Consider the following 27939-nt stretch of genomic DNA (forward strand, 5'->3'; position numbering starts at 1 on the left):
TCAATATATAGTTGAACATAATATACTCTACGGGCATATCAAAGTTCCAGAGTGGGATCTCTGCTAATTCTTGGAAGTCCAACAAATATCGCTATCTAGTTGTAAATCACAGATGGCCTTGTAAATTGTTGGCTTCCTTCAGCAATTCAGTATGTACTGTTTCAGTTTCAATGACTAAATATTTTGGGGGGGAAAATTGACAAATGTAGCTAACTAAGGCTGGGAATGCCAATACAATCAGACGAGCAAGGGGAATGATCACAAGTCAGTCATAACGTGGCTAATATGCTAGCTTATCTATTTATGTAGATATTTATTTGGCAAGCTAAAACCAGAGAGCCTAACATTAGCTAGCTAGCCAACTGCTGGGAGGATGTTATGTCATTGGACGAGTGGGTGTGTGGTCGACTCCCCCCCCCCCCCCCCCCCATATAATTTTTCTCTGGCTACAGGTAGAGATGCAGGCAGGGCCGGCACCAGACCTAATCAATTGGACGGGCATTTCATTTCTATAGGCGGGCCCGTTTCCTTCACCGGACCCCCTGCGTGCACGCGCTTTCTCAAGTTTGTTTTATAATAAACAACCATTAAGACCCTAGGCAGCTTGTGACTTTCAAGTTTGGAGAGGCTTACAATGTATCCAACCATTTCTATTGATCTGCGTGCCAGTTATAATTATTGTTATATGTGCATTTTTGTGGAACAGTTTTATTCCAATAATAACGTTTTCGTTTCTCAAAATGATTTTCACGTGGTTAATCATAAAAATCTGAATGAAAATTATACAAAGTTAAAACGCAACTAATGCAAGAGCACCAGCCTTTGCCATATGGACACATTGATACACCGTGTTCCATTGGACGCAAAAAAATTGCACTTGGAACTCAGAGAGAGCCTGCCTATAGGCCAGTGGTCCCCAACCGGTCGATCGCGATCGATCGCATTCCTAGTCGGTCACCAAGAGTTTCTGTATTAAAAAATAAAAAAATAACATAAATCCTTGCGTTCCTGTTTTTTGTATTTGTTTCATTGTGTTGCCGGTAGATGCACTTGATTCTGCAGCCCTAGCGCCAGGTAAGGCAAAACGTTCCCATTTTGAACCATTTCATGTGTCTGAAGTTAGAACTCCACCTTCCTGACAAGCCCAGAGAGCAAATCAAGTGCACATATAGTCCTACCGCTGTCCAATCGGATAGCTCAGATCACCGTGTCTGCACAGTTTCCTCGAGCCATAGGCTGGAAAAAGAAGCCTTGAACGCACAGCAAAGTTGATACTGAGATTTCAAAACTGAGAGAGACAATTGAGTGAGACTCTCTCCATGACTAGAGAGAGACTCAATGAATATAGCAAAGAGCTGCTGCAAAGAGCTGCTGTTTTTATGTGCAAGTTCCTGTTTGTTGTTATTCCGTACTGTTATCACTTTTTTATAAGCCATAAAATATGCGTTCTCCTTACTTCCACATGTTACAACCAGCACTGCAGCTGCTATGAATGAGTATAGCAAAGTGCTCCAATAATTTTGCTTTATTATTAGCGTCTTGTATCTTTTTAATATTCAGGAATACTTCATAGGAGTAACAGCATGGTTTGCTGCATTAGGCAGAAATAATGCAGTGCGACTTGAGTTTCAGCTGGAAGACTGTCCCCTTTTCTCAGCGGAGGGAAGGAGGGCGGAGGACGGTGAGTCGGGTGAGAGGAGGGAAGGAGGGCGGGGGACGGTGAGTCGGGTGAGAGGAGGGAAGGAGGGCGGGGGACGGGGAGTCGGGTGAGAGGAGGGAAGGAGGGCGGGGGACGGGGAGTCGGGTGAGAGGAGGGAAGGAGGGCGGGGGACGGTGAGGAGGGAAGGAGGGCGGGGGACGGTGAGTCGGGTGAGAGGAGGGAAGGAGGGCGGGGGACGGTGAGTCGGGTGAGAGGAGGGAAAGAGGGCGGGGGACGGTGAGAGGAGGGAAGGAGGGCGGGGGACGGTGAGTCGGGTGAGAGGAGGGAAGGAGGGCGGGGGACGGTGAGTCGGGTGAGAGGAGGGAAGGAGGGCGGGGGACGGTGAGTCGGGTGAGAGGGAAGGAGGGCGGGGGACGGTGAGTCGGGTGAGAGGAGGGAAGGAGGGCGGGGGACGGTGAGTCGGGTGAGAGGAGGGAAGGAGGGCGGGGGACGGTGAGTCGGGTGAGAGGAGGGAAGGAGGGCGGGGGACGGTGAGTCGGGTGAGAGGAGGGAAGGAGGGCGGGGGACGGTGAGTCGGGTGAGAGGCAGCCTCACCGCTGCTCCCTCCCTCCCCCTCAGACTGACCATCAGATTCAGTCCAGTAAAAATAAGCACATTATTATGCTCACTTAGCTGTGCCTCCACAAGTAATACAACAAATTATCCTTTACGAGTGTGATCATAAACCGGAAAAAAAAATTAAGTATAATTTCAAAATGGTCTGCGAAGAACAACATTTGTATGGCAATTCAAGCTTAGCCTATATGCAGTGATAATGTATTGGGCCTATAGCCTACTGTACAAACCTCATTGCTACACAACTGTTTTTAATTGGTCAATGTTGCATAGGCTTATGTGTTTTAAGTCATGTTTAAAAAAAAAAAATCTGAGCGTTAGATCTCGGCTTGCATTTTGACTCAGTGATCTTTACTTACTCAGAAAAGGTTGACGACCACTGCTATAGACCAATGCAGTAGTAGGCCTATAACTTCCATTGCCAACTAAGTAAAATACATAGACCTAAAGCCGAGCAAATAAAAACAGTAGAAAATAACCTGATAAATTCAGGTTCTTTCAATCACATTAATATATATACTCCGCCTGTCTGCATCCCTTTATATCTGTCTTGACTTGAGCTATCGCTAGTGAAGTGCAACATTGTATCAACTCAGCAGGTTGGTGTGTTCAGGCATGAACACTCCTAAATGATGGTTCTAAAATAATCCAAAACCTGTTTCTCACAAGTGTAACAGGTCGTGAACAATGCAAACAACGTTTCCACTCCGAGAGTGAGAACAGTAGATGACTGTAATAACCTTTATTTAACTTGGTAAGTCAGTTAAGAACAAATTCTTATTTACAATGACGGCCTACCAAAAGGCAAAAGGCCTCATGCGGGGGACTGGGATGAAAAAATAAATAGAATATAAATATAGGACAAAACACTCACAACACTACATAAAGAGAGACCTATAAGATGACAACATAGCAAGGCGGCAACACAACATGGTAGCAGCACAAAACATGGTACAAACATTATTGGGCACAGACAACAGCACAAAGGGGAAGAAGGTAGAGACAACAATACATCACACAAAGCAGCCACAACTGTCAGTAAGAGTGTCCATGAGTCTTTGAATGAAGAGATTGAGATACAACTGTCTAGTTTGAGTGTTTGTTGCAGTCACTAGCTGTAGCGAACTGAAAAGAGGAGCGACCCAGGGATGTGTGTGCTTTGGGGACTTTTAACAGAATGTGACTGGCAGAACGATTGTTGTATGTAGAGGATGAGGGCTGCAGTAGATATCTCAGATAGGGGGGAGTGGCATCAACCAGTGGGTCTTGCGATGGGTATACAGAGATGACCAGTTTACAGAGGAGTATAGAGTGCAGTAATGTGTCCTTTTAGGAGCATTAGTGGCACATCTGATGGCCGAATGGTAAAGAACATCTATCCGCTCGAGAGCACCCTTACCTGCCGAACTATAAATGATGTCTCCGTAATCTAGCGTGGGTAGGATGGTCATCTGAATCAGGGTTAGTTTGGCAGCTGGGGTGAAAGAGGAGCAATTACGATACAGGAAACAAAGTCTAGATTTAACTTCAGCCTGCAGCTTTGATATGTGCTGAGAGAAGGACAGTGTACCGTCTAGCCATACACCCAAGTTCTTGTAATGAGGTGACTACCTCAAGCTCTAAACCCTCATAGGTGGCAATCACACCTGTGGGGAGAGGGGCATTCTTCTTACCAAACCACATGACCTTTGTTTTGGAGGTGTTCAGAACAAGGTTAAGGGTAGAGAAAGCTTGTTGGACATTAAGAAAGCTTTGTTGTAGAGCATTTAACCTCTAGGGTATGTGGGATGCTAGCGTCCCACCTAGCCAACATCCAGTGAGATTGCAGAGCGCCAAATTCAAATAGAGAAATACTCATTATAAGAATTCAGAAAATATACAACTATTTTACATTGGTTTAAAGATGAACTTCTTGTGAATCCAACCACGGTGTCAGATTTTAAAAATGCTTTACGGCGAAAGCATACGTTACAATTATTTGAGAACGTAGCCCAGCAGACAAATCATTACAAACAGTAACCAGCCAAGTAGAAGTTACACAAGTCAGAAATAGAGATAAAATTAATCACTTACCTTTGATGATCTTCACATGTTTGCACTCAGAAGACATTCATTTATTCAATAAATGTTGCTTTTGTTCGATAGTCTCTTTATATCCGAAAACCTCCATTTTGTTCGCGTGTTTTCTTCAGTAATCCACAGGCTCAAACGCAGTCACAACAGGCAGACAAAAAATCCAAATTGTATCCGTAAAGTTCATAGAAACATGTCAAACAATGTTCATATTCAATCCTCAGTTTGTTTTTAGCCTAAATAATCGATAATATTTCAACCGGTCAATAACGTCGTCAATATAAAAGGTAAACAAGAAAGGCACTCTCTCTGGTCGCACGCATGAAAAAGCTCTGTGACACGGCAGGGTCCACTCATTCAGACTGCTCTTACTCCCTAATTTTTAAGAATACAAGCCTGAAACAATTTATAAACACTGTTGACATCTAGTGGAAGGCATAGAAACTGCCATTTCAGTCCAAAGTCAATGGATACTGTAATGGCATTGAATAGAAAACTACAAAAATATATCCTACTTCCTGAATGGATTTTTCTCATATTTTCAACAGCCAAATCAGTTCTGTTATACTTACAGACATTATTTTAACAGTTTTGGAAACTTTAGAGTGTTTTCTATCCAAATTTCCTAATTATATGCATATCCTATCTTCTGGGCCTGAGTAGAAGGCAGTTTAATTTGGGCATGCTTTTCATCCAAAATTCCAAATGCTGCCCCCTACCCTACAGAAGTTAACACAATATCCAGGGAGGGGCCAGCTTGAGTATAAGACTGTATCATCTGCATATAAATGGATGAGTGAGCTACCTACTGCCTGAGCTATGTTAATGTAAATTGAGAAGAGGGATCGAGCCTTGGAGTACTCCCTTGGTGACGGGAAGTGGCTGAGACGGCAGATTTTCTGACGTTAATTAGCAAACCAGGCCAAAGTCCCCTCAGAGACACCAATACTCCTTAGCCAGCCCACAAGAATGGAATGGTCTACCGTATCATAAGCTTTGGCCAAGTCAATAAAAATAGCAGCACAATATTGCTTAGAATCAAGAGCAATGGTGACATCATTGAGGACCTTTAGGTTATGGATGTGTCACTGCAAACTTGAGGGGAAACCAGATTGCATACCCAAGATAATACTATAGACATCAAGAAAGCCAGTCAGTTGATTATTGACAAGTTTTTCCAACACTTTTGATTAACTTCTTGATGCACCCATCCCGTTAGCGGGATCATTTTCGTCAACATCCGCTGAATTGCAGAACGCCAAATTCAAATGAAATTACTAAAAATATTTAATTTTCATGAAATCACAAGTGCAATATAGCAAAACACAGCTTAGCTTGTTGTCAATCCACCTGGCGTGTCAGATTTTAAAAAAGCCTTTCGGCGAAAGCATACCAAGCATTTATGTAAGGACGTCTCTCTCAGCAGACAAAACATTACAAACAGCTAGCAGCAAAGTAGATTGGTCACGAAAGTCAGAAAAACAATCAAATGAATCACTTACCTTTGATCTTCAGATGTTTGCACTCACGCGACTCCCAGTTACACAATAAATGTTCCTTTTGTTCCATAAAGATAATTTTATATCCAAAATACCTCCATTTGGTTGGCGCGTTATGTTCAGAAATCCACAGGCTCGAGCGGTCATTGCGGAGCAGACGAAAATTCCAAATAGTATCCATAAAGTTCGTGGAAACATGTCAACATTTTTTTAGAATCAATCCTCAGGTTGTTTTTACAATATATAATCGATAATATTTCAACCGGACAGTAGCTTCTTCAATAGCAGAGAGAAAGAAAATGGCTGCTCCACTCTGTTGCGCATGCAAAACGCTACTGGCACCCAGCCATCCCCTGACACAATGTGATCTTTCTCGCAAATGTTTCTAAATAAAGCCTGAAACTATGTCCAAAGACTGTTCAAACCATGTGTAAGCCATAGGAAAAGGAATCTGGTTGATACCCCTTTAAATGGAGGGAAGGCTTGCAATGGAACATGGAGCTTTCAAAATAGAAGCCACTTCCTGGTTGGATTTTCCTCATGTTTTCACCTGCAATATCAGTTCTGTTATACTCACAGACAATATTTTGACAGTTTTGGAAACTTTAGAGTGTTTTCTATTCTAATCTGACAATTATATGCATATTATAGATTCTGGGCTGAGAAATTGGCAGTTTCATTTGGGTACGTTTTTCATCCAAACATCAAAATACTGCCCTCTACACTCAACAGGTTAACGGGGCAAAATAGAAATAGGCCTATAACAGTTAGGATCAGCTTGATCTCCCCTTTTAAATATAGGATGAACTGTGGCTGCCTTCCAAGCAATTGGAACATCCCCAGAAAGGAGAGACAGGCTTGGTGATGATAAGGGAAGCAACCTTAAAGAAGAAAGGGTCTAAACCATCTGACCCAGATTATTTTTTGAGGTCAAGTTTAAGGTGCTCCTTTAGCAACTCGGACTCGGTGACTGTCTGCAGGGAGAAACTTGGCAGCGGGGCAGGGGAAAAAGAGCGAGAAGCTTCAGGGATAGTCGCATTACAAGGGGTGGGAGATGAGGAATTATTGGACGGGCAAGGAGGCATGGCTGAGTCAAATAGGAATCCTGACTTCATGAAGTGGTGATTAGAGTTCAGCCACGTGCCAGTAACAACCACATCATCAACATTTAAGGGACATGCGCAGCTGTGAGGAGGAGGGTTTATTCTCCAGGTCTTTAACCATGTTCCAGAACTTCTTGGGGTTAGACCCACAGAGAGAGAACTGCTTCTTAAAGTAACTAACTTTGGCCTTCCTGACAGCCTGAGTGCACTTATTTCTCATTTGCCTGAACGAGAGCCAGTCAGCCTGAGTATGCGTGTGCTGAGCCTTTTGCCAAATGCAATACTTGAGGTGGAGTAACTCTGCAAGATCACGGTTGAACCAGGAGCTGAACCTGTTTTTAATTCTATATAATGATAAGATGCTCATGTCTCCCCCCTAACAATGCGAGTCACTGTCCCAATGGCGGGAATGCAGGCGACAAGCTTATGTCTGCATATTATGCCCGTAAAATTCAGGACAGATTTTCGTGAGAGTGAGCCCTCTCGCTTAGCCTCTTCCTCTCTGCTGAAACTAGTGAGTGAAACAGCACCAGAAAAGTATGACATGTCATGCTCCCTTTTGTCCAGACAGCATCAGATACACGGTCTACACATATGGCGACAGAGGGACGCTGTTTCGCTCGATCGGATTCTTGATCTGAGATTGAGGCGTCTTTTATGACGGCGCGCATCTTGGTCAAATAAATTAGCAATATTTCTATATTTTATTTGGACGGGAACGGAGGTACGGTAGGGCGGGCCAGGTCCCCTAGGGCTCTCACTTAACGCCGGCCATGGATGCAGGTGTCATTTGGTTAGTTAGCAAGAAATGTGAGTCACTTTGCTTGCTAGCTATGCTGAACTTGAACTGTTAACCGCAGTTAGCATATTTCCTTAGTTTTCAATCAAATGTTTTTGTCATCGTTCAAATGGGCGGGCAGGGAGGAAAGTTCCCATCCAGTTGTCAAAACGTGTGTTGGGACAAGCATGCATTGGCAGGCAAGCTGCAGAAGGGCGAGCAGGCTGCTATTCCCCATCTTTTATCAGTGCAATTTTGATGGCCAACTACAAGCTGAAAAAGTTTGACATGGTTTATCTACTGTTCCCCCGAATTTAGCTCATCTCGATCTGGCTAGCATTAGTTGTTGATCTTGTTGTTTTTGATGTGCATATATGATAGCCTACCTTTTTCATGGTTGTTTGATCAATAGGACTGTAACGTTCCCAAATGTAAGAGGACTCCTGTGGTATTTACATATTTGCAGAAATCCATTCAGGTGTATTTTGTGGCTTTTGGAGAATGCTTTCTGTTGATCTAAAGTCCCACTGTTGCTACTGCCTGTAAACACAGTCCAGTTCAAAATGAATGATGGCAGGCCCATGCGGCAAATCGCTTATTTGCATATATGCCTAATGTAGCTCTGATTGGCTATGGCGCACCAGCTTTTATTTACTGCAGTGTCTCTCTTAATTGTCCAAACGCATGGCCGCTTTCACACTGTTTATTGCTATAGAACTTTCACAAATGCCTTACTCTTATTTAATTCCCAAACATTCTATGAATATATGAAAACGAGAAAATTAGCATATGTAAGTACTCGCTTTATAAGATTTAATGTCGCTAAAACGCTGTCATTTCCACTTTATAGGAGGCTTGGGTGAAGTCAAAATGTCACAAATGTTCCTACTTCAATGAATTATTTCTCAATGATGCTTTAAGATACACACATCAAATATATGTCAACAATCCTTTCTCAGAAAGACCTTTCTATGAATTCAATTTCGTTATTTCTAAATCCTGTTTCGTGAGGAATCACCCATGTCCTATGTTTTTTTTTAAATACAATTTTACAAGAAGCTCATATGATACCCCATAAGCAGCCAAACCGCTGGCTCCAGTATTTCCAGGATTTAGTTGTGTTTGGTCAAATAGACAGACAGAAGACCGACAGAGTGCTTGTTGCTGGAAGCTGCTTTATTTCACATGAGCCCTGAAATCAACAATACGAGTCCCTGATCACAGAGTGTTATCATGCTATGGGATATCATGTCATCTTGTATTCTTGTTACTTAACCTTGTTGCAAACCCCCCTGTTTCCTGGGATAACTAGATGAACAAAACCGGACTGTAAGTGATTCAGTAATTCAGCAAAAAATGTTTGATTTAGGGAAATCTGTTCCCAAGTATTCCTATAAATAAATAAAAAGGAGATGTGATCATGTCAATGTAATCAAGGTATGAATTTGTTCATTTGAAATACAATCTATTTTTGGGCTTAGTTGTGGTCAATTTGCGGTGTACAAGTTATTTTCCAGCCCCCCGACCATTTGCTACGACAAAAATTGTCCCCTGGCTAAATCTAGTTGCTTACCCCTGACATCATGTTATATTACTACTGCACAGTCACTTCAATATTGTACGCACCCCCCCCCCCAAAAAAACACTGCCTTCCTCACACTTCCCTCCTCCCCGTTGCCACTGGATACGCTAGCTTCCATTGACATTCTGCTCTGAGCTGGCAGGGTCCGCCCCCTCCGTCTCTCTGTCTATGGTTTCTAGGGCGACCACTGAATGGCCGCTGCCTGACTGGCTGTATGTGAGTCAGAGAGGCGGTCATGCCGCCCGCACTGTTGAGCCCGTCTGAATAGGTGCCCGTTTCCTCATCCCTCTGCCCAATCTGCCAGATCTGTAGACAACCAGGTCTGGCTCCAAATGCACTCAACCTTGCCATTAATGCGTTGTTTTTTCTTTCTCTCAGAGACACATGCACGCAAGCGCGTGCAGACACAGACTCATTTTCTCTCTCTCTCTTGCTCCCTCTCTTCTGCTCTCCCTTTATCCATTCCTTTCTTTTAGGAGAAAGGGCTGAATATGGAACAACAAGGTAAGAAAAGAGGTTCAAAAGAGGAGGAAGGAAAGCGTGTCAAACACTTCCTGTGTTCCTGGAAGTGGCAGAGATGACGTCATGTTAAAATGAAAAGCAGTTTGGTCCCGAGGCTCTCTGATAAGTCAGGGGTGGGATTCCAAATGGGGAGAGGGGACGTTTGTCTGGTGATTTAATTAATCAACTTCTGCGCAAACTCGAGTGTACAATGAAGCAGTCATGGGTAGATGAGCTGGCTGTAAGACCATCTGTCACCCATCAGTCACTACGGTGGTCATACGGAGCCTTGTTAAACACTACAATATAGCACAGGCATCTGGTAAACAGAGCACTGCTGTATATTAAGCGCAGACATGACTTAGTCTTACATCAGTGAGTTGAGAAGAAGGAACAGTAGCGCAGCAGTCCAGAGTTAAGAGACATTAAGATTTGATATCTCCTCTCAGCTCCCATGCCTATTACACTATTTAAATGTCATTCTATGTCAGTCTCACATTAATCATGTGCTTTGACTGTAATCATGTTTTTATGAACTGATTTGTTTGACTAGTGGCCCAGAGTCATTAGTCGGGTTATTGAGGGTTTAGCTGAAACAGTTGGGATGATAGTGTAAGCATACGTTCTCTGTGACTGCACTTGTGTGTTAAAATAATGTTTTGTACTGGTCTGTACTGCAACAAGAGGAGAAAGAATAGGACATGCAAAGCTATCCAGAGCTATCCAAGCATGCATACACTGAGTGTACAAAACATTAGGAACATCTGCTCTTTCCATTACATTGACTGACCAGGTGAAAGCTATGATCTCTTATTGATTCCAACTGTTAAATCCACTTCAATCAGTGTAGATGAAGGGAATGAGCCAGGTTAGAGACGATTGGGACATGGATTATGTATATGTACCATTCAGAGGGTGAAAGGGCAAGACAAAATATTTAAGTGTCTTTGAACAGGGTATAGTAGTAGGTGCCAGGCGCACCGGTTTGAGTGTGTGAAGAACTGCAACGTTGCTGGGTTTTTCACACTCAACAGTTTTCCATGTGGATCAAGAATGGGAAGCATTGGATTCAACATGGGCCAGAATCCCTGTGGAATGCTTTCGACACCTTGTAGAGTCCTTTCCCCGACGATTTGAGGCTGTTCTGAGGGCAAAGGGGGGTCCATCTCGATATTAGGAAAATATTCCTAATGTTTTGTACACTCAGTGCATATAGTGGCTCTATATATGGCACTGAATATATCTAGAAAAACATTGTCCCACTGACTATACAGTGTAAAATACATGTTTCAGTCCTTATTGTTTTATCGTAGTTTATGTGTATCTGCCCCCCCCCCCCCCCCCCCCCCCTCTCCTTAACCTCCTTCACCATCAGGCCCCCCACTCTTCCCCCTAAACCCGGGAGAATGCGGAAGCCTAGACCTCGCTCCATTTTTAATCATAAACTCTTTAATGGCAATATGGAGGCCTTCATCAAGGTACTGACTGCCCCTTATTTGGCCCCCATGTGGTCTCTCTGTGTGTAAGCTGTCTTTACTAACAGTTCTGGGGGTTCTACCTCCCTGTCCTGTCTTTGACTGCTTTTCTGTCTCACTTCAGCTCAGCTCACTGACTTGCCCTTCCTTCATAGCCCTGTGCTGGGCACAACCGCTGTCTAAATAAATTGACTCAATGCCGAGACCCCTCTATTCAATCCTATAGGGAATTCTTGGACTGGACAGTCCATTGGCTTGACAGTTGGGAAAGGTAGTGTTTGTCTCTCTGGTCTGGAGAAGAGTACTCAATTCTACAAATCTTGGCTTTTGAGGTTGTTTAAGTACAGAACGTAGACAGTCTCTGGTCATATAAGGTTTGGTTTTGACGTTCTTGCCCATGTTTTAGCACTTGAACCCTGGCCTCTAGATGTTAAACACATTTTGGCGAATGGCCATTTGGCCCAGCACTAAGCATGTCAGGCTATGAAAATAAACACACAAGGTCATATATCCTCTGTGTAAGCCAGGATCCAACACTAGCACAGACAGAAAGAGTGTGTACGGCACAGCAGTGGAGGCCCGTGGGGCTGTTAGTGTCAGACTGTCATGGTTCTATGGCCTTGCCTCCTAGCGTCTCCTCATAATCAATCGAATTGTCCCAGTCAACCTTGTTGTAAAAACTGAGCCACAGTCCCAGCATCCTACAACCCCCCCCTATTCTCCACCATAGCCACCCACCCTCATCCCACATGGCCTCCCCAAGCTTGGGTCTCCCCCGTCCTCTACCTCGCCCCATCTCCACAGCATTCAGGCTTTTCTCTCAGGCTTGAACTCTGACCTCTCTCTGGACGCACTTTTCCCCTGTGCTTCTCTAATCCTGTTGTGGTTCTTCTTGCCTCTCTTCCTCTCTGTTCTGTTCATCCTGCTGCTGCCACTGTTTTCTGCCTGCTCCAGGGGAAGACGGAATGCCCGCGCCCGCAGCCAGGTATTCTGACGTTCATGAGTAGCCTGGTTCCAGATCTGTTTGTGCTGTCTGCCAATGCCGATATGAGTTGGCAAGACGGCATCAACAGATCTAAGAATCAGGCTAGGGGTAAATGGGTTTGGGTTTAATGTGTAAACTAACTAACCAACATCTCTCTGCCTGCCTGGTAACTCTGTCCTTTGTCATCTGATAACCAATGAATGATGTACAGTCACTCGTGAAAGTCTACACACACAACTTGTACAGTCTTCACATTTTTCTGCCTTAAAATTAAATCTAAAAAGGAGAGGTTTTATTAATTAGGAAAATGTTCTAGAATTTTCTTTCACTTAGAAAATGTGGAGTAGGTTGTGTAGAGCTGTAGAAAAGAACATCTAATTTAATTCCTTTTTCGATTGAAATTTAAGGCAGCAAAATTTGAAGACTGCAAGGGGTGTATAGACTTTCACTAGGCACTTAATATATGAATATATATATAGTATGTATATGACTATAGTGGTAACCTTGTGAGAAAACGGGGGGTATGGGAAGAACACCACAATCTCCTATTGCCTCTGCAGACCATATATGAATGTTCAGTCAGTTGAAAGTCTTTCAGCTAATATTTAAATTATGTAAATTACCTTATGTAATGGTTATATGATAATGTACTTATCCCTGGTAATTGTTCATGCAGTTAATGAACTCATTTTACACATAATTAAATAGAACACATTTTAATTAAGTATTAAATGATAGACTATCGATTTTTATTCAGTTGATGTACTTATATTTGTCATGATTACACACGGAGTGTACAAAACATTAAGAACACCTGCTCTTTCCATTAGACTGACCAGGTGAATCCAGGTAAAGGCTATGATCCCATATTGATGTCACTTGTTAAATCCACTTCGATCAGTTTAGATGAAGCGGAGGAGAAAGGTTAAAGAAGGATTTTTAAGCCTTGAGACAATTGAGACATGGATTGTGTATGCGTGATATTTGAGGGTGAATGGGCAAGACAAAAAATGTAAGTCCCTTTGAATGGGGTATGGTAGTACATGCCAGGCGCACAGGTTTGTGTCAAGAACTGCATCGCTGCTGGGTTTTTCACGCTCAACAGTTTCCCGTATCCAGCCAACTTGACACAACGCACCCCTACCCCTGTCCTGACGAACTGAGGCTGTTCTGAGGGCAAAATGGGGGGTTCCAACTCAATACAAGGAAGGTGTTCTTAATGTTTTGTATGCTCATTGTACATTAGTCATTGTCTGTGCACAGTCAGATAATGAATGTATTAATGTGCTGTGTTCACACTCATAACCTGTGGCGAGTCACCTTACCTCTCTCTACACCCCTGTATGCCTCTCTGTTAGGACTCAGGGCAGGCCATACCAGTGGTGGTTGAGAGCTGTGTACGCTACATCAATCTATATGGTAAGAGGAACACAGTAATGAATTGATAGATACTGTATGTAGTCCAAAGATTTGAATATACTACAGTAAACGCTCCATTTTGGATCTCTGTGATGTAGTTTCTCATCTTGGAATTTTGAATATGGAAACTAGCATGTAGTGGACAGACTGAGATTATGTTACTAATGGTTGTTTAGGCTATGGACATATTACACTTTTTTGGTGAATATAAATGTTTCCGTTTAGTTGTGTGTTTGTGTGTGTCTCTGTCTTTGTGTCTCTGTCTATGTGTCTGTGTCTGTGTTGCCAGATTTGTTTCCATCTAAGTGCTGACTTGGGTTTCTCTGCTCCAACAGGCCTTCAGCAGCAGGGCATATTCAGGATTCCCGGCTCACAGGTCGAAGTCAACGATATAAAAAATTCATTTGAGAGAGGTCGGTCCGAGCGAGGCCCCATATCCTGCTTGATCGTTTTTTTATTGCGTTTAGTCTGCCCCGGAATGCCACAGCCCCTCCCTCTAGGACCATAAAGTGCAGATGGATACATAGACAGCACATATGTCATGCATGACACTGTAACGGACATGAAAAGCTAGTTTAGATGTATAGCAGCGGTAGCTACCACATTCTGAACAGAAATGCTAGTTGGGCGAAAATACTGTACTGACAAATATACAAATTTATCTTTGTTCTTTTTGTTGGCTAGCTAATGTGTGTCGTGGACTATCTAATATCTATCTATAGAGAAAGCCGAGACATTTTCCTAAGACTAGTTAATGAGGTGTTATATTGTATTACATGACGGCTGACAAGTGTTTTTACAAGCTTAATGCATTTCTTTAACAAAACATTCGGTTTACTAAGCAGAGATTAACTTTTTCACACAAGCATGACTTGGGTTATATAGATGAAAAAAAGTCACAGTTGAATATCCAGCAAGACAGCTTGTGACAGCTTGTGTGATGCCTCTAGGTGAGGACCCATTGGTGGATGATCAGAGTGACCATGACATCATGGCGGTGGCAGGGGTTCTGAAGCTGTACTTCAGGGGGTTGGAGACCCCACTGTTCCCCAAAGAACGCTTCCTCGACCTCATGTCTACCATCAGTAAGTATTACCATTCTACTGCTGATGTACAATGACCTCATAGCAACCATCAGTAAGGACTGGACTAGTGTACTCCACTGGGGCGGATGCGGGATTTAGAATTTTTTATTTTTTATTATTAATAATTGTTTGGATTGATATAGTAAATATGTTTACTATAGTAAAGTAGATATGCCCCTCTCCCTGTCTTTCTCAGAACTAGACTCTGGTGCAGAGAGAGCTCATCACCTTCAGCAGATCGTTGTAACTCTTTCTCGCCCCGTCATCATCGTCATGAGATACCTGTTTGCATTCCTCAACCAGTAAGTCCATATATCAGTTGCTAAGTCTATATATCAACCAGTAAGTCCATATATCAGTTGCTAAGTCTATATATCAACCAGTAAGTTAATACGGTGATGGAGCCAGAGAGGATGGCTGCCGTTTTATTGGCTCTTAACCAACCATGCTATTTTGTTAGTTTTTTCATAATGTTGCTGCTACCGTCTCTTATGACCGAAAAGAGCTTCTAGACATTAGAACAGTGATTACGCTTCTCGAATTGGACGCATAATTTTTCTTTAATGAGTCAGACGAGAAGGATATACTCCAAACACTCAAACAGGCCCTCATCCTGGAAAAAGAGACAGAAAGAGATCGGGATGCCTTGTGAGGATCAGGCGACGAGTGGCTAATCTGCCTTTGCCATCCGTACTGTTAGCCAACATTCAATCGCTGAAAAATGAATGGGACGAACTGAAAGCATGTATATCCTACCAACGGGACATTAAAAACTGTACTATCTTATGTTTCATGAGTCGTGGCTGAATGACAACATTAATAACATACAGCTGGCGGGTTATACACTATATCGGCAGGATAGAACAGCAGCCTCTGGTAAGACACGGGGCGGCGGCCTATGTATATTTGTAAACAACAACTGGTGCACGATATCTAAGGAAGTCTCAAGGATTTGCTCGCCTGATGTGACACAAGCCTACCAGTCGAGCTAAATTACTTCTATGCTCGCTTCGAGACAAGTAACACTGAAACATGCATGAGAGCATCAAATGTTCCAGACGACTGTGTGATCACGTTCTCCGCAGTCGATGTGAGTAAGACCTTTTAAACAGGTCAACATTCACAAGGCTGCAGGGCCAGACGGATTACCAGGAAGTGTACTCGGAGCATGCGCTGACCAACTGGCAAGTGTCTTCACTGACATTTTCAACCTCTCCCTGTCCGAGTCTGTAATACCAACATGTTTCAAGCAGACCACCATAGTCCCTGTGCCCAAGAACACTAAGGTAACCTGCCTAAATTACTACTGACCTGTAGCACTCGCGTCTGTAGCCATGAAGTGCTTTGAAAGGCTGGTCAATGCTCAGGTCAACACCATTGTCCCAGAAACCCTAGACCCACTCCAATTTGCATACCGCCCCAACAGATCCACAGATGATGCAATCTCTATTGCACTCCACACTGCCCTTTCACACCTGGACAAAAGGAGCACCTATGTGAGAATGCTATTCATTGACTACACCTCAGCGCTCAACACCATAGTGCCCACAAAGCTCATCACTAAGCTAAGGACCCTGGGACTAAACACCTCCCTCTGCAACTGGATCTTGGACTTCCTGATGGGGCCGCCCCCCCAGGTGGTAAGGGTAGGTAACAACACATCTGCCATGCTGTTCCTCAACACAGGAGCCCCTCAGGAGACTGAAAAGATTTGGCATGGGTCCTCAGATCCTCAAATGGTTTTGCAGCTGCACCATCGAGAGCATCCGGACAGGTTGCATCACTGCCTGGTATGGCAACAGCTCAGCCTCCAACTGCGAGGCACTACGGAGGGTAGTGCGTATGGCCCAGTACATCACGGGGGTCAAGTTTCCTGCCATCCAGGACCTCTTACCGCACGGCAAGTGGTACCGGAGCGCCAAGTCTAGGTCCAAGAGGCTTCTAAACAGCTTCTACTCCCAAGCCATAAGACTCCTGAACATCTACTCAAATGGCTTCCCAGACTATTTGCATTGCCCCCCCCCCCTCTACGCTGCTGCTATTATCTATGCATAGTCACTTTAAAAACTCTACCTACATGTACGTATTACCTCGACATTGGTGCCCCCGCACATTGACTCTGTACCTGTAACCCCTGTATATATCCCCACTATTGTTATTTTACTGCTGCTCTTGAATTATTTGTTATTTTTATCACTTACTTTTTTGGGGGGTATTTTCTTGAAACTACATGGTTGGTTAAGGGCTTGTAAGTAAGCATTTTACTGTAAGGTGTAACCTGTTGTATTCGGCGCATGTGACAAATAACAGGTGATTTGATCACCATAATAACGTTATATGTTTTATGGAGAAATCCAATAGGAAAGATGGTGTTCAGAGGTGGCTCATTCAGGGAGAAAGAGGAGGGCAGTCCTCATTAAATGAGGAAAAATGAAGATAAACCGTATAAAAAAGAAAAAATGTTCTGTCAAATGTCATTATAAAAACATGTGTTTATGAACAAACCCAATAAATATACCCATACTATATTATGGATAATTGTTTTGTTTGTTAAATCCCCATTGTTTCTCTACAGTCTATCCCAATACAGTGATGAGAACATGATGGATCCCTATAACCTGGCTACCTGCTTCGGCCCGACTCTGATGCCCATACCTGATGACCATGATCCTGTGGCCTGCCAGACGCACGTTAATGAGGTCATCAAGACCATCATCATCCACAACGAGGTCATCTTCCCGAGTCACCGTGAGCTGGACGGACCAGTCTATGAGAAGTGCATGGCTGGAGGAGAGGAGTACTGGTTAGTGATGTCATATTATTATGCGCCTTGGTTCTGATTGGATGGGAGAGAGGATGGAGAATAACCAATGGAGAAAAGGACGTAAGGTCACTGGATCCAGTTCTGCATTTCAAAAGACTTGACCGTCTTGTTGTTGTAGTTTAGCCCAACGCTCTACACTGTGTCGTTCTTTATCATTATCCAAATCTATGAATCAATGTATGCATTTTTTTTTCTCCATCTCTCTCCCACACCATTCAGTGACAGTCCCCATAGTGAGCCAGGTGCCATTGATGAAGTGGACAATGGTACAGGACCTCCCACCAGTGATGATGAACTGGAGCAAATCGAGGCCATTGCTAAGTTCGACTACGTGGGGCGAACTCCCAGAGAGCTTTCCTTTAAGAAGGGGGCATCCCTGCTGTTGTACCTGAGAGCCTCTGATGACTGGTGGGAGGGACGACACAACGGAGTGGATGGACTCATCCCACATCAGTATATCGTGGTGCAGGACATGTAAGTACAGAATGAGCACTTCATATGTCACATTTCTATTTAAGTGCTCGAATGCTACCAACTACTCCAATGCTACACGCTTTTGTTTAGGATACAAACATATATTGTAATTCTGAGTCGACCAGAGACAGACTCTGCACCAGGACACTGTGGTCCTCCAGGTTATGTGAGTCCATGTGCACTGTCCCATCCACCAGCTGTATTTGGTCAATAACAGTTAACAGATGAACTGTGCCCAAAGGGCATTAGTCTGTTACTGTCGGAGTCGGGATATATTGTCTGAGTTGGTCCAGCCATCTGGATTCTCAGTTCATTGCGCCAACAGGAATAAGCATCTCTCCGGGAAGAAGAAGGGCGGGGGTGTATGTTTCATGATGAATGACTCATGGTGTAATTGTGATAACATACAGGAACTCAAGTCCTTTTGTTCACCCGACCTAGAATACCTCACGATCAAATGCCGACCGTATTATCTCTCAAGAGAATTCTCTTCGATTATAGTCACAGCCTTGTATATCCCCCCTCAAGCCGATACCACGACTGCCCCTCAAAGAACGTCACTGGACTTTATGCAAACTGGAAACCACATATCCTGAGGCTGCATTTATTGATTTTAACAAAGCAAATTTGAAGAAAAGGCTGCCTAAATTCTATCAGCATATCGACTGTAGTACTCACGCTGCTAAAACACTAGAGCACTGTTACTCCAACTTCCGGGATGCATACAAGGCACTCCCCTGCCCTCCTTTTGGCAAATCTGACCACGACTCCATTTTGCTCCTCCCTTTCTATAAGCAGAAACTCAAACGGGAAGTACCTGTGCTAAGGACTATTCAACGCTGGTCCGACCAATCGGAATCAACGCTTCAAGATTGTTTTGATCATGCAGACTGGGATATGTTCCGGGTAGCTTCCGAGAATAATATTGACAAATATACCAAAACGGTAACTGATTTTATCAGGGAGTGTATAGGAGATGTTGTGCCCACTGTGACTATCAAAACCTACCCTAAACAGAAACCCTGGATAGATGGCAGCATTGGCGCAAAACTGAAAGCGTGAACCACCGCATTTAAACATGGCAAGGTGACTGGGAATATAGCAGAATACAAACAGAGTAGTCATTCCCTATGCAAGGCAACCAAACAGGCACAACGTCAGTATAGAGACAAAGTAGAGTCGCAATTCAACGGCTCAGACACGAGGCGTATGTGGCAGGGTCTACAGACAATCACGGACTACAAAAGGAAAACCAGCCATGTCGCGGACACTGACGTTTTGCTTCTTTGCTCTTTGCTTGCTTTGAGGATAACATAGTGCCGTTGACGCGGCCTGCTACCAAGGACTGTTGGCTCTCCTTCTCCGTGGCTGATGTGAGTAAGATATTTAAACGTGTTAACCCTCGCAAGGCTGCCGGGCCAGACGGCATCCCTAGCCACATCCTCAGAGCATGCGCTGATCAGCTGGCTGGTGTGTTTACGAACATATTCAATCTTTCCCTATCCCAGTCTGCTGTTCCCACATGCTTCAAGAGAGCCACCATTGTTCCTGTACCCAAAAAAAGCGAAGGTAACTGAACTAAATGACTATCGCCTCGTAGAACTCACCTCTGTCATAATGAAGTACTTTGAGAGACTGAGAATTTGACAGAGGTAATAAACTGCCCATTGATCAGCACAGCAATTGAGAAAACCACCATGTTTGCAAAACAAGATGTCAATATTACACAGATAAGATAACGGTTATCAGAAATCAGGCGGACAGGCTCTATAGACCTCTAGGTATGAGTGACCGTGTCCAACACACTACCACCTGGTGTTATGTTGGGCACCTACTGACCCCCAAAAAGATTATACGAAATAAAACAAAATTCTCAACGACATGCATTACTAAATAAAAAGGTTTTAAGGAAATACAGGCAGGCACTACATTACTACAAGCCTTAACAGCTCGCTCAATCTGGCATGATGGTCTTTTAAGTATAAAAGAAAAGCTTGTTTTCAAATAATTTAAAACGTTTAAAAAGCTAGTGCAATGGGATTATTGTGTGGTGTGTGAAGAATCCAATACGTTAACTTGCATGTGGTACAAGTCACATTATTGTGCGAGCACCACCTCGTAGAGTATGATTTAGGCTGTTTGAGAAGGTTTGAATCCTAAGCAACCTGCAGACACATTGTTTGAAGTAGAATAGACCATACATGTCAAAAATATCTGCTGGAAAACCTTGGTAGAGCATGGGTGGAGTAGGCATTGTGGTGCTCGTGAATTTTCTTTTTTTCGGCTTCAGACCAATGCCTACCTCTCACTTAAAACATTTTTTTGTTTTTATAATAAGTATAAGAGCCTCTCCTCATTCTCCGGAGGCAACACCTACTCATGACAAAGATGGAATGTTAAGGTCACTCTATAACTGGTCATTTATCCTTCCAGAACTCTGCCCGACAGCCAATCACCATCCATCACTGTGAGACGGCATAATTACACCCTAATTAGGGAGAAGAAACAGGATGTATCCCAAATGGCAACCTATTGCCTTTTTAGTGCACTACTTCTGTTCCAAGCCCTGGTCAAAAGTAGTGCACTAAAAAGAATAGGGTGCCATTTGAGATGCACACACACTCATCTCCAGCTGATCCTCAGGCCTATCGATTCACGTCACAAGGGGGCCCAGGGTAACCAGGGAATGGGTGTTGTGCTTGTTAATGATGCCTTGAAGTCATCTGGCAGCAGATGACATTGACATTTCATTATGAGTTAGATTATGATTCTGAAGGACCTTTTATTGTGTTTGTTGAGATGTTAGTTGAGGATAGTCTTTGGTGTAAGGGTGTCCAGCAAAGTCCTGATCATTTGAATAAACCCTGTGTCCTCCTCTCTGTCTCTCCTTTACCTCAGGGACGATGCATTCTCAGACAGTCTGAGTGGGAAGCCTGAGAGTGAAGCCAGTAGCGGACCCCACCAGGAGGACAGAGACAGGACCTCATCCAGGAACCAAGACCATGACCGCAGCTCCCCCTGCGAACACACACAGCATACCCCTGATCACCGCTATGGAGCTGCTTTGGGAAGGTAGCTACACAATAAATTTGACTTGATTGATTCATGCTCACCGTTCACAGAATCTGAAGAAATGCAGATTTAATAGAGGTTTTCTTGACACATGCAGGATTAAATGTTTTCCCTCCATGAGGAGTCTATATAATAATGGTTCATTTAGTGTAGTTTTATTGAATTAACTATATTTTATATCTGCACCATGCCTAAACTCTGTCTAGTCCTGTCGTTGCTATGATGCTGTCCTGACAGTCTGTCTGCTCTGTGTGTTGTGGCTCAACAGGGTGAGGGTTCGTTCAGATGGTGCTGCTATCCCTCACCGCAGGAGCACAGCCGACACCCACAGCCCCACCAGAGGTATGGACATGCCCCCTAGGGTCATACCTCGCCCCTGCAGCCCTCACAAGATGTCCGTCAGCAGGGGCCGCATGGACAGTCCAGAGAAGCACCATCTCAGCACGTTTGGCAGCGCTGGAAGTATCAACCACCCAGACAGGAAGTGCTTCCCCGATGGCTCCGTCCTCAGACCATCCACCGGCTCCACCCGCCATGGTAGCCTTGGTGACCACAAATCACTGGAGGCTGAGGCCCTGGCAGAGGTGAGAGTCTATAAAGTAAAGCAATAAAGAACTCACAACAGCCAAAAGGTGAGGTGCTGACTAACGGATGATAAACTAACCTATTGAAGAAAGAATGTTGCTCCTTGCTTGTGGATTTATTTAACCAACGTTTTGGCTAAAGGGCCTTTTTCAGGGTATGCAGAAGTGAGACTCTAATCACTGCAATAAAGACTTGACAATTTAACAAATATAACGGGGGCTAGCTAAAAGCAACTGATTCAGTGGGTGAAGTCAGGCAAGACCAAACGTCCCTTTATTATTCATAATACATAGCGGCTGTTCTTTTCATTTGACCTATTTCCTGCCAAGGCAGCCAGGTTTAGAGTTGTTCAGTGGAAAGCTAATGAGGATATTCTCCTGTCTGTGGTTCAGAGACAGAGAGAGGCATACAGACTCTTAGGGAGAGCGAGACAGGCAGAGAGACAGAGAGACGTATTCTCAGAATGTGTCCTGTACATTCTATGGATCCTAGGGAGGACACAGAAGAGCAAAGTCAAAGGCAGCAGCGGGAAGGATATCTGAGAGAGAGGCTCATTCTTTGACCCGTGTTTCTCATTTCCTAATTACTGTTCAGTCTGTTAGCTGCTGCTATCTCCACATTTAAATATGGCTCCCTTTGTGTGCTTCATTAGAGAGAGAATATTGGAACCGTTTGCGAGGTGTTAATTTGTCCATTTATCCCTGCTTTCAATAAGAAAACCGTTTAGTTTTTATTCTGAAGAGTTGGTACGTCAGTGTTTTGTTTGAGAATTAACAATACGTCAGCAGATGTCTGAATGGGCCATTCTTTTTTGTATTTTTTTTTAATGGTGTCTAATACACTGTGTAGGAAAGTATCGTCATCATTGACTACGATGGACAGCCAAGATGTTGCAGGATATAAGACACAGGATTAATATCAGTATTTAGTGAAACTGTGTGTGTTACAGGACATAGAAAAGACCATGAACACCGCCCTGCATGAGCTACGGGAGCTGGAGCGTCAGAACGTGGCCAAGCACGCTCCCGATGTGGTCCTGGACACCTTGGAGCCCCTGAAGCAGCAGCAACCCTCCTCCTCTGGGTCCAGACCACCCTCTGAGCCCCCCGGCAGCCCCCTCCACACTAACACCATGGCCATCCGGGACCCTGACGCTGCCCTACGCCGTAGCAGCTGTTCCTCGTCCTCCGAGACCATGAGCACCTTCAAACCGACTGCACGGAGGCCCATCGCCCCCCTGAGGCCACCGCCGATCAGACCACTCCGGCCTGCCCCCATCCACCCGGGACATGGCCATGGACAGGGGCAGCACAGGTCCAGTAGTTCCAGCTCCTCAGGCATGGGTAGTCCAGCCTCTATCACCCCCACAGACAGGGTGTTCCCCAAGGCACCATCCCCGTCCCCCTCCACTTCCTCTTCGTCCTCAGACAAACAGGGTAACATGTAGCCTGGCTGAGCAGGCTGCAGCAGTCCCAGACAGAGCCCAGGGACTGTAGTATGGAACTGACTGAGCAGGCTGCAGCAGAGCCCTATATAGGACACTGTGCATCCACGCATATGGCTGTCCTAGAAGGCTAAAATGTGGAGCCTGGAAAATAACTGGCTAAATGTTTTAGGGGGGTTCGTGTTTCTGAAAATCCTGCTACTGAAGGCATATCTATATTCTGTAACTCCTTGTTCGTCCATACTGATAGTATAATGTGTGGATATCTGTAAAAAATAAAAAAAAAAAAAGAAATACGGTCAGAGACTAACTTTTCTCCAAACCGGCAGCGTCTTCTTCATTTCCGCTAGCTGTGACAAAAGAAACACATTGAGGCCTTGTCTCTGTGGGAACAATATCGACCACTAACTAGTAGGAGGTTGGATTCAACATGTAGGATGAGGGCTGATTTAATTGATTTATTGACAGCTGAACATCCACCAGTATTGACTGTGCTTGTCGGTGGAGATTATGAATCACTCAGAAACATGAACCCTACTTTGATAATCATTATAAATGATGTTTCTACTCTCCCCATGTGGCACATAACTGCCACAGAACAAACCTGATCAAAAGGATGCACTGGATAACTCTTTGTTTACTGTTCTAGCCATAGAGAGATAACTGTGGTTTGTTTTTCAGAATAACAAACCCTCTCAAATGGAAGCTTGGTGTTTGTGAGCTGGGAGTCTGAGACTAGCATTTATTACTCTGCAGATAGGAATACTTATTACAATCTTTCTTTCTCCCTTTCGCCCTCTCTTTTTTTCTCTCTCTCTTGGTCTCTCTTTCTCCCTCTCTTTTTCTCTCACTGTCTCTGTCTCTCTCTCTCTCCAGTTTGAGATTAGCGGTGGTACCTCAAGAAAAGAGCAAACACCTTGTCATGACCAGACCCAGTCTACTAAAGAGAATAATGCACTGATTTGATTTGGTCATTCTCTGTGAGCCTGAACTGGTTGATCCTGCATACTGTATGTACAGTCTATTGATACAGTTATGTGTATGAAGACAAAAGAGCATCAGTGTATGTAACAAGGTTAGTTGTGCTGTTACATGTGGACCGGATCTCTTACTTGGTGAAGTAGATTGCACACTTACCACTGTTTTCTTGTAGGCCTACTTTGGACTTGTACAGTATATAGATGGACTTGCTTGCTTGGTGGTACGTGTTCCTGTATGTATTATATGAGGGATCATTAATCAGCAAAACACATGTTAAAAGTGTTATAGATACATTTCAAATGGAAAATAATATGCATAAAGTTGAAAACTACCTGTATGTATGAATAACATGGTATGATAGACACAGGATATATATATAATCATTATATAGTAAGTAGATTTTGTAACTCTTAACCTTGCACAGGCATTAACAGAACAAGAAAATAAATGAGGAATCTGTATCTGAAATGGTCTTTTGGTACTCTTTTGTTGAAATTATACCACACTGACCCTTGGTGGTGAAAAGTTGCAAATACACATGTTTTACAATACAGAAGAGTCAGATTGGTAATTTGGTTTGTTGTGCCACTTAGTGGCGAAGATAGAAACAACACTTCCACTTTAGTGTGGGCAAAGATTATCTGATGTATTGACAAAATATTCCACTGACCGCAATACAATAGAAATACATGCCCTCAACGATGGAAAGCAGGTGAGATCAGGTGGAAACATTTGAGCCAATGAGAAGGCTGATACGTGTGTGAACAACAGGCACAACTAAGTTGTTTTTCTCAAAGTTGACAGAATGCAAAGTGCATTCACTTATCAGTACATTTAGTATTTATTTGGGTCCTGGGGGTCCACACAAAACATAATACAGAACATTAAAAGACCACAACAGCTCAAGGACAGAACTACATACATTTAAAAAATGGCACACATAGCCTACATTCGGAAAGTTTAAAAGAAAAATGTAACTAGGCAAGTCGGTTATGAACAAATTCTTATTTACAATGACGGCATACCGGGGAACAGTGGGTTAGTTGCCTTGTTCAGGGGAAGAACGACAGCGCCTTCTGTTCAAACCATAAAACACGTAGTTACGTTCTAGCTGCTGGTCCAGTTCTGACATTATGTGTAGGCCTAGCTGAGGCGAATGCACTTAATTGGTGTTGAAAATCCACATTTTCCGGGCGTTGCTACGGGGTCCTTGAATGAGCTATCGGACAGAAACGTTAGGGTCCGTCTCTATGGGCCAAGGCGGTTTCAATGCACCTAGTCTTCCGACTCTGGGACATTTCTAAATGTCGTCAATTTCGTGATGTCAAAATGAATTTAAGTTATTGCAAATGTACGAGGCTGTTTCTCAGTCTGAGAACCTTCTAGAGCCACAACTCAACGTGCGCTATCGACTTGAGCTCTAGAACAGGTTTCTAAAAGTTCAGAGCTCTAGGTCTAACAGTTCTTTAATAGTTCGAAGAAAGGTAACTATTGCAGGCTCTGTGTCTCTCTAAGCCCCACACTGTCATTCCATCCTTGCTGTGTAAGTGTGTGAGTTTTTCTTGGAAATCTGATGGGATGAATGACTGATTTACAGTTCATGAGGGTTGCCTAATCACACATGAAGTTTTGGGAAGATCTGACTTTTTTTAACCCTTCGAAACAGACCCTTTTACCCCAATTATGGCACTTCCAGTTGGCACAGGAAGCTAAAAGTAAACATATCCTCATTGCAGTAGGCTTTTACAGAATCCTGAGTTGAGTCTATACGTTAAGAACTGACTGATTTGCACAGGGTTGAATGCACTATTTCTATCAAACTGCAGGTTGGGTATGGCAAAACACTTTTAGGGTGATTTGAACCACTTCCGGTTGCTTCAGGAAGCTTAGAATCAACACAGGTAGACCTCATAGTGGCCTGAAGGATTGTCATCAAAGACAGGTTCATAAGACATTCATAACCCACATAGGCTTCAGGTTGAAAGTAGGGGAGCAGGCAATGTATTCCTATGGGGAAAGAAGTCAGTGAAAACTGTTTGATGTTAACACCTTCTTTTAACTGTTAAGGGTTAATGCTACACGGTCAAGGTTTGCATAGATCGGGAGGACCTCAGGAACGTACCTGAGTTCGAATCTCGCTGTACCCATAAGCAATTGAAATTTAGGGCCAGGCTTAATTTTGGGCCTACTTTTTCTCATGGTCGCTGCGCTTAGACCGAGCGAGCTACGGTCAAGCGGGGCATCTCGTTGAACTCAGCACAGCCTTGAGAATATGGTAATGCCATTGCAGGCTCTGTGTGTCTTTAAGCCCCGCACTGTGTTACTCCATCCTTTATGTGTGTGCGTGTGAGAGGTTTTTCTTTGACATCTGTTGGGAGAAATGACTGATTTACAGTTCATGAGAGTTACCTAGTCACACATATGAAGTTTTGGAAAGATGTGACTTTTTTAACATTTCGAAACAGACACTGTGACCCCAATTAAAGGCACTTTCGGTTGGCACAGGAAGCTTAAAGTAAACACATCCTCATTGGGGTAGGCTTTTACAGAATCCTGAGTTTAAAGTCGTTACATTAAGAACTGACTGATTTACACAGTTGAATGAGTGTGTGTTATTTCAGAAAATTACAGAAAATCAAAGAAATCTCGCAGTGCTCCGAAACACACTTAAAAAAGATTTGTCTGAACACGCTGCAACTGGATCTAACTTTTTTGGGGAAAAAACACCTTTTTATGAACATCACCAATTGTACATTGTACGATTTCTCTTAAATTACGATAGATAAATGGCTGGTTATTTTTTTCCTGACACCGTAGGTTCATGTACTTTGACGTGAAGCGGTCAAATTAGCGCTCTATTTTCGTTTTTGACCTTTAATCCCAGAAAAATGGCCATAATTTAAGCGTTGAGGTCTCGACGCCATCTTGTTCGGGGCCAACTGTCCATTATGCCAAACCTATGCTCACCAAGTGTCGTCTTCGAAGTCTTTTCCGTTTAGGAGAAAAGGCCACGTCGTGATTGGGGATGTTTTGTACATTTGCAATATGATTCCATTTGCCCTCTGGTCGGATTTACAGGGACAGCAGAAAAATGAGACTTCGTTCGATGACTTCCCGGAAGATCTGGCCCAGCTGCACGGCCCGCCGCCGTCCGCAAAAACCAAGTCATGAGGTTGAATACATTTTCCGTAGAGCTCCAAGCCAGGATTGTGTCGAGGCACAGATCTGGGGAATTCTACCAAAAAATGCATTGAAGGTCCCCAAGAACAGTGGCCTCATCCTTCTTCACATCAAATCAAATTGCATTTGTCACATGCAACAAGTGTAGACCTTACCGTGAAATGCTACAAGCCATTAACCAACAATGCAGTTCAAGAAATACAATAAAGAAAATATTTACTAAATAAACTAAAGTAAAAGATAAAAAGTAACACAATAAAATAACAAAAAATGAGGCTATATTAAGGGGGTACCGGTACCGAGTCAATGTGCGGGGGGTACAGGTTAGTTGAGGTAATTTGTACATGTAGGTAGGAGTAAAGTGACTATGTATAGATAATAAACAGCGTGTAGCAGCAGTGTAGCAGCAGTGTAAAAAAATAGCCTGGGTGGCCATTTGATTAATTGTTCAGGAGTCTTGCGGCTTCGGGGTAGAAATAGTTAAGGGGCCTTTTGGACTTAGACTTGGCGCTCCGGTACCGCTTGCCGTGCGGAAGCAGAGAGAACAGTCTATGACTTGGGTGACTGGAGTCTTTGAAAATGTTTTGGGCCTTCCTCTGAAATT

At 43.7% G+C, this 27939-nt stretch overlaps 1 protein-coding gene across 2 annotated transcripts in view; it reads left to right on the plus strand.

The window, feature by feature from the left end:
- Positions 1-24623, plus strand: part of LOC139370889 (SLIT-ROBO Rho GTPase-activating protein 3-like) — a 65545-nt gene extending 40922 nt beyond the window's left edge. The window contains exons 11-21 of one of the 2 annotated variants that reach the window (XM_071110749.1): positions 9787-9814; positions 11187-11289; positions 13630-13690; positions 14026-14103; positions 14641-14775; positions 14972-15077; positions 17351-17578; positions 17819-18073; positions 20972-21145; positions 21414-21729; positions 22680-24623. In XM_071110749.1, the coding sequence (XP_070966850.1) occupies positions 9787-9814; positions 11187-11289; positions 13630-13690; positions 14026-14103; positions 14641-14775; positions 14972-15077; positions 17351-17578; positions 17819-18073; positions 20972-21145; positions 21414-21729; positions 22680-23177 (1982 nt within the window). In that variant the 3' untranslated portion in view covers positions 23178-24623. Of the gene's footprint in view, positions 1-9786; positions 9815-11186; positions 11290-12240; positions 12272-13629; positions 13691-14025; positions 14104-14640; positions 14776-14971; positions 15078-17350; positions 17579-17818; positions 18074-20971; positions 21146-21413; positions 21730-22679 lie in introns of both variants that reach the window. The other variant, XM_071110751.1, reaches the window with a different exon arrangement.
- Positions 24624-27939: the final 3316 nt, after the last annotated feature.

Source organism: Oncorhynchus clarkii, chromosome 17 (genome assembly GCF_045791955.1).
Source record: "Oncorhynchus clarkii lewisi isolate Uvic-CL-2024 chromosome 17, UVic_Ocla_1.0, whole genome shotgun sequence".
NCBI lineage: Eukaryota > Metazoa > Chordata > Actinopteri > Salmoniformes > Salmonidae > Oncorhynchus > Oncorhynchus clarkii.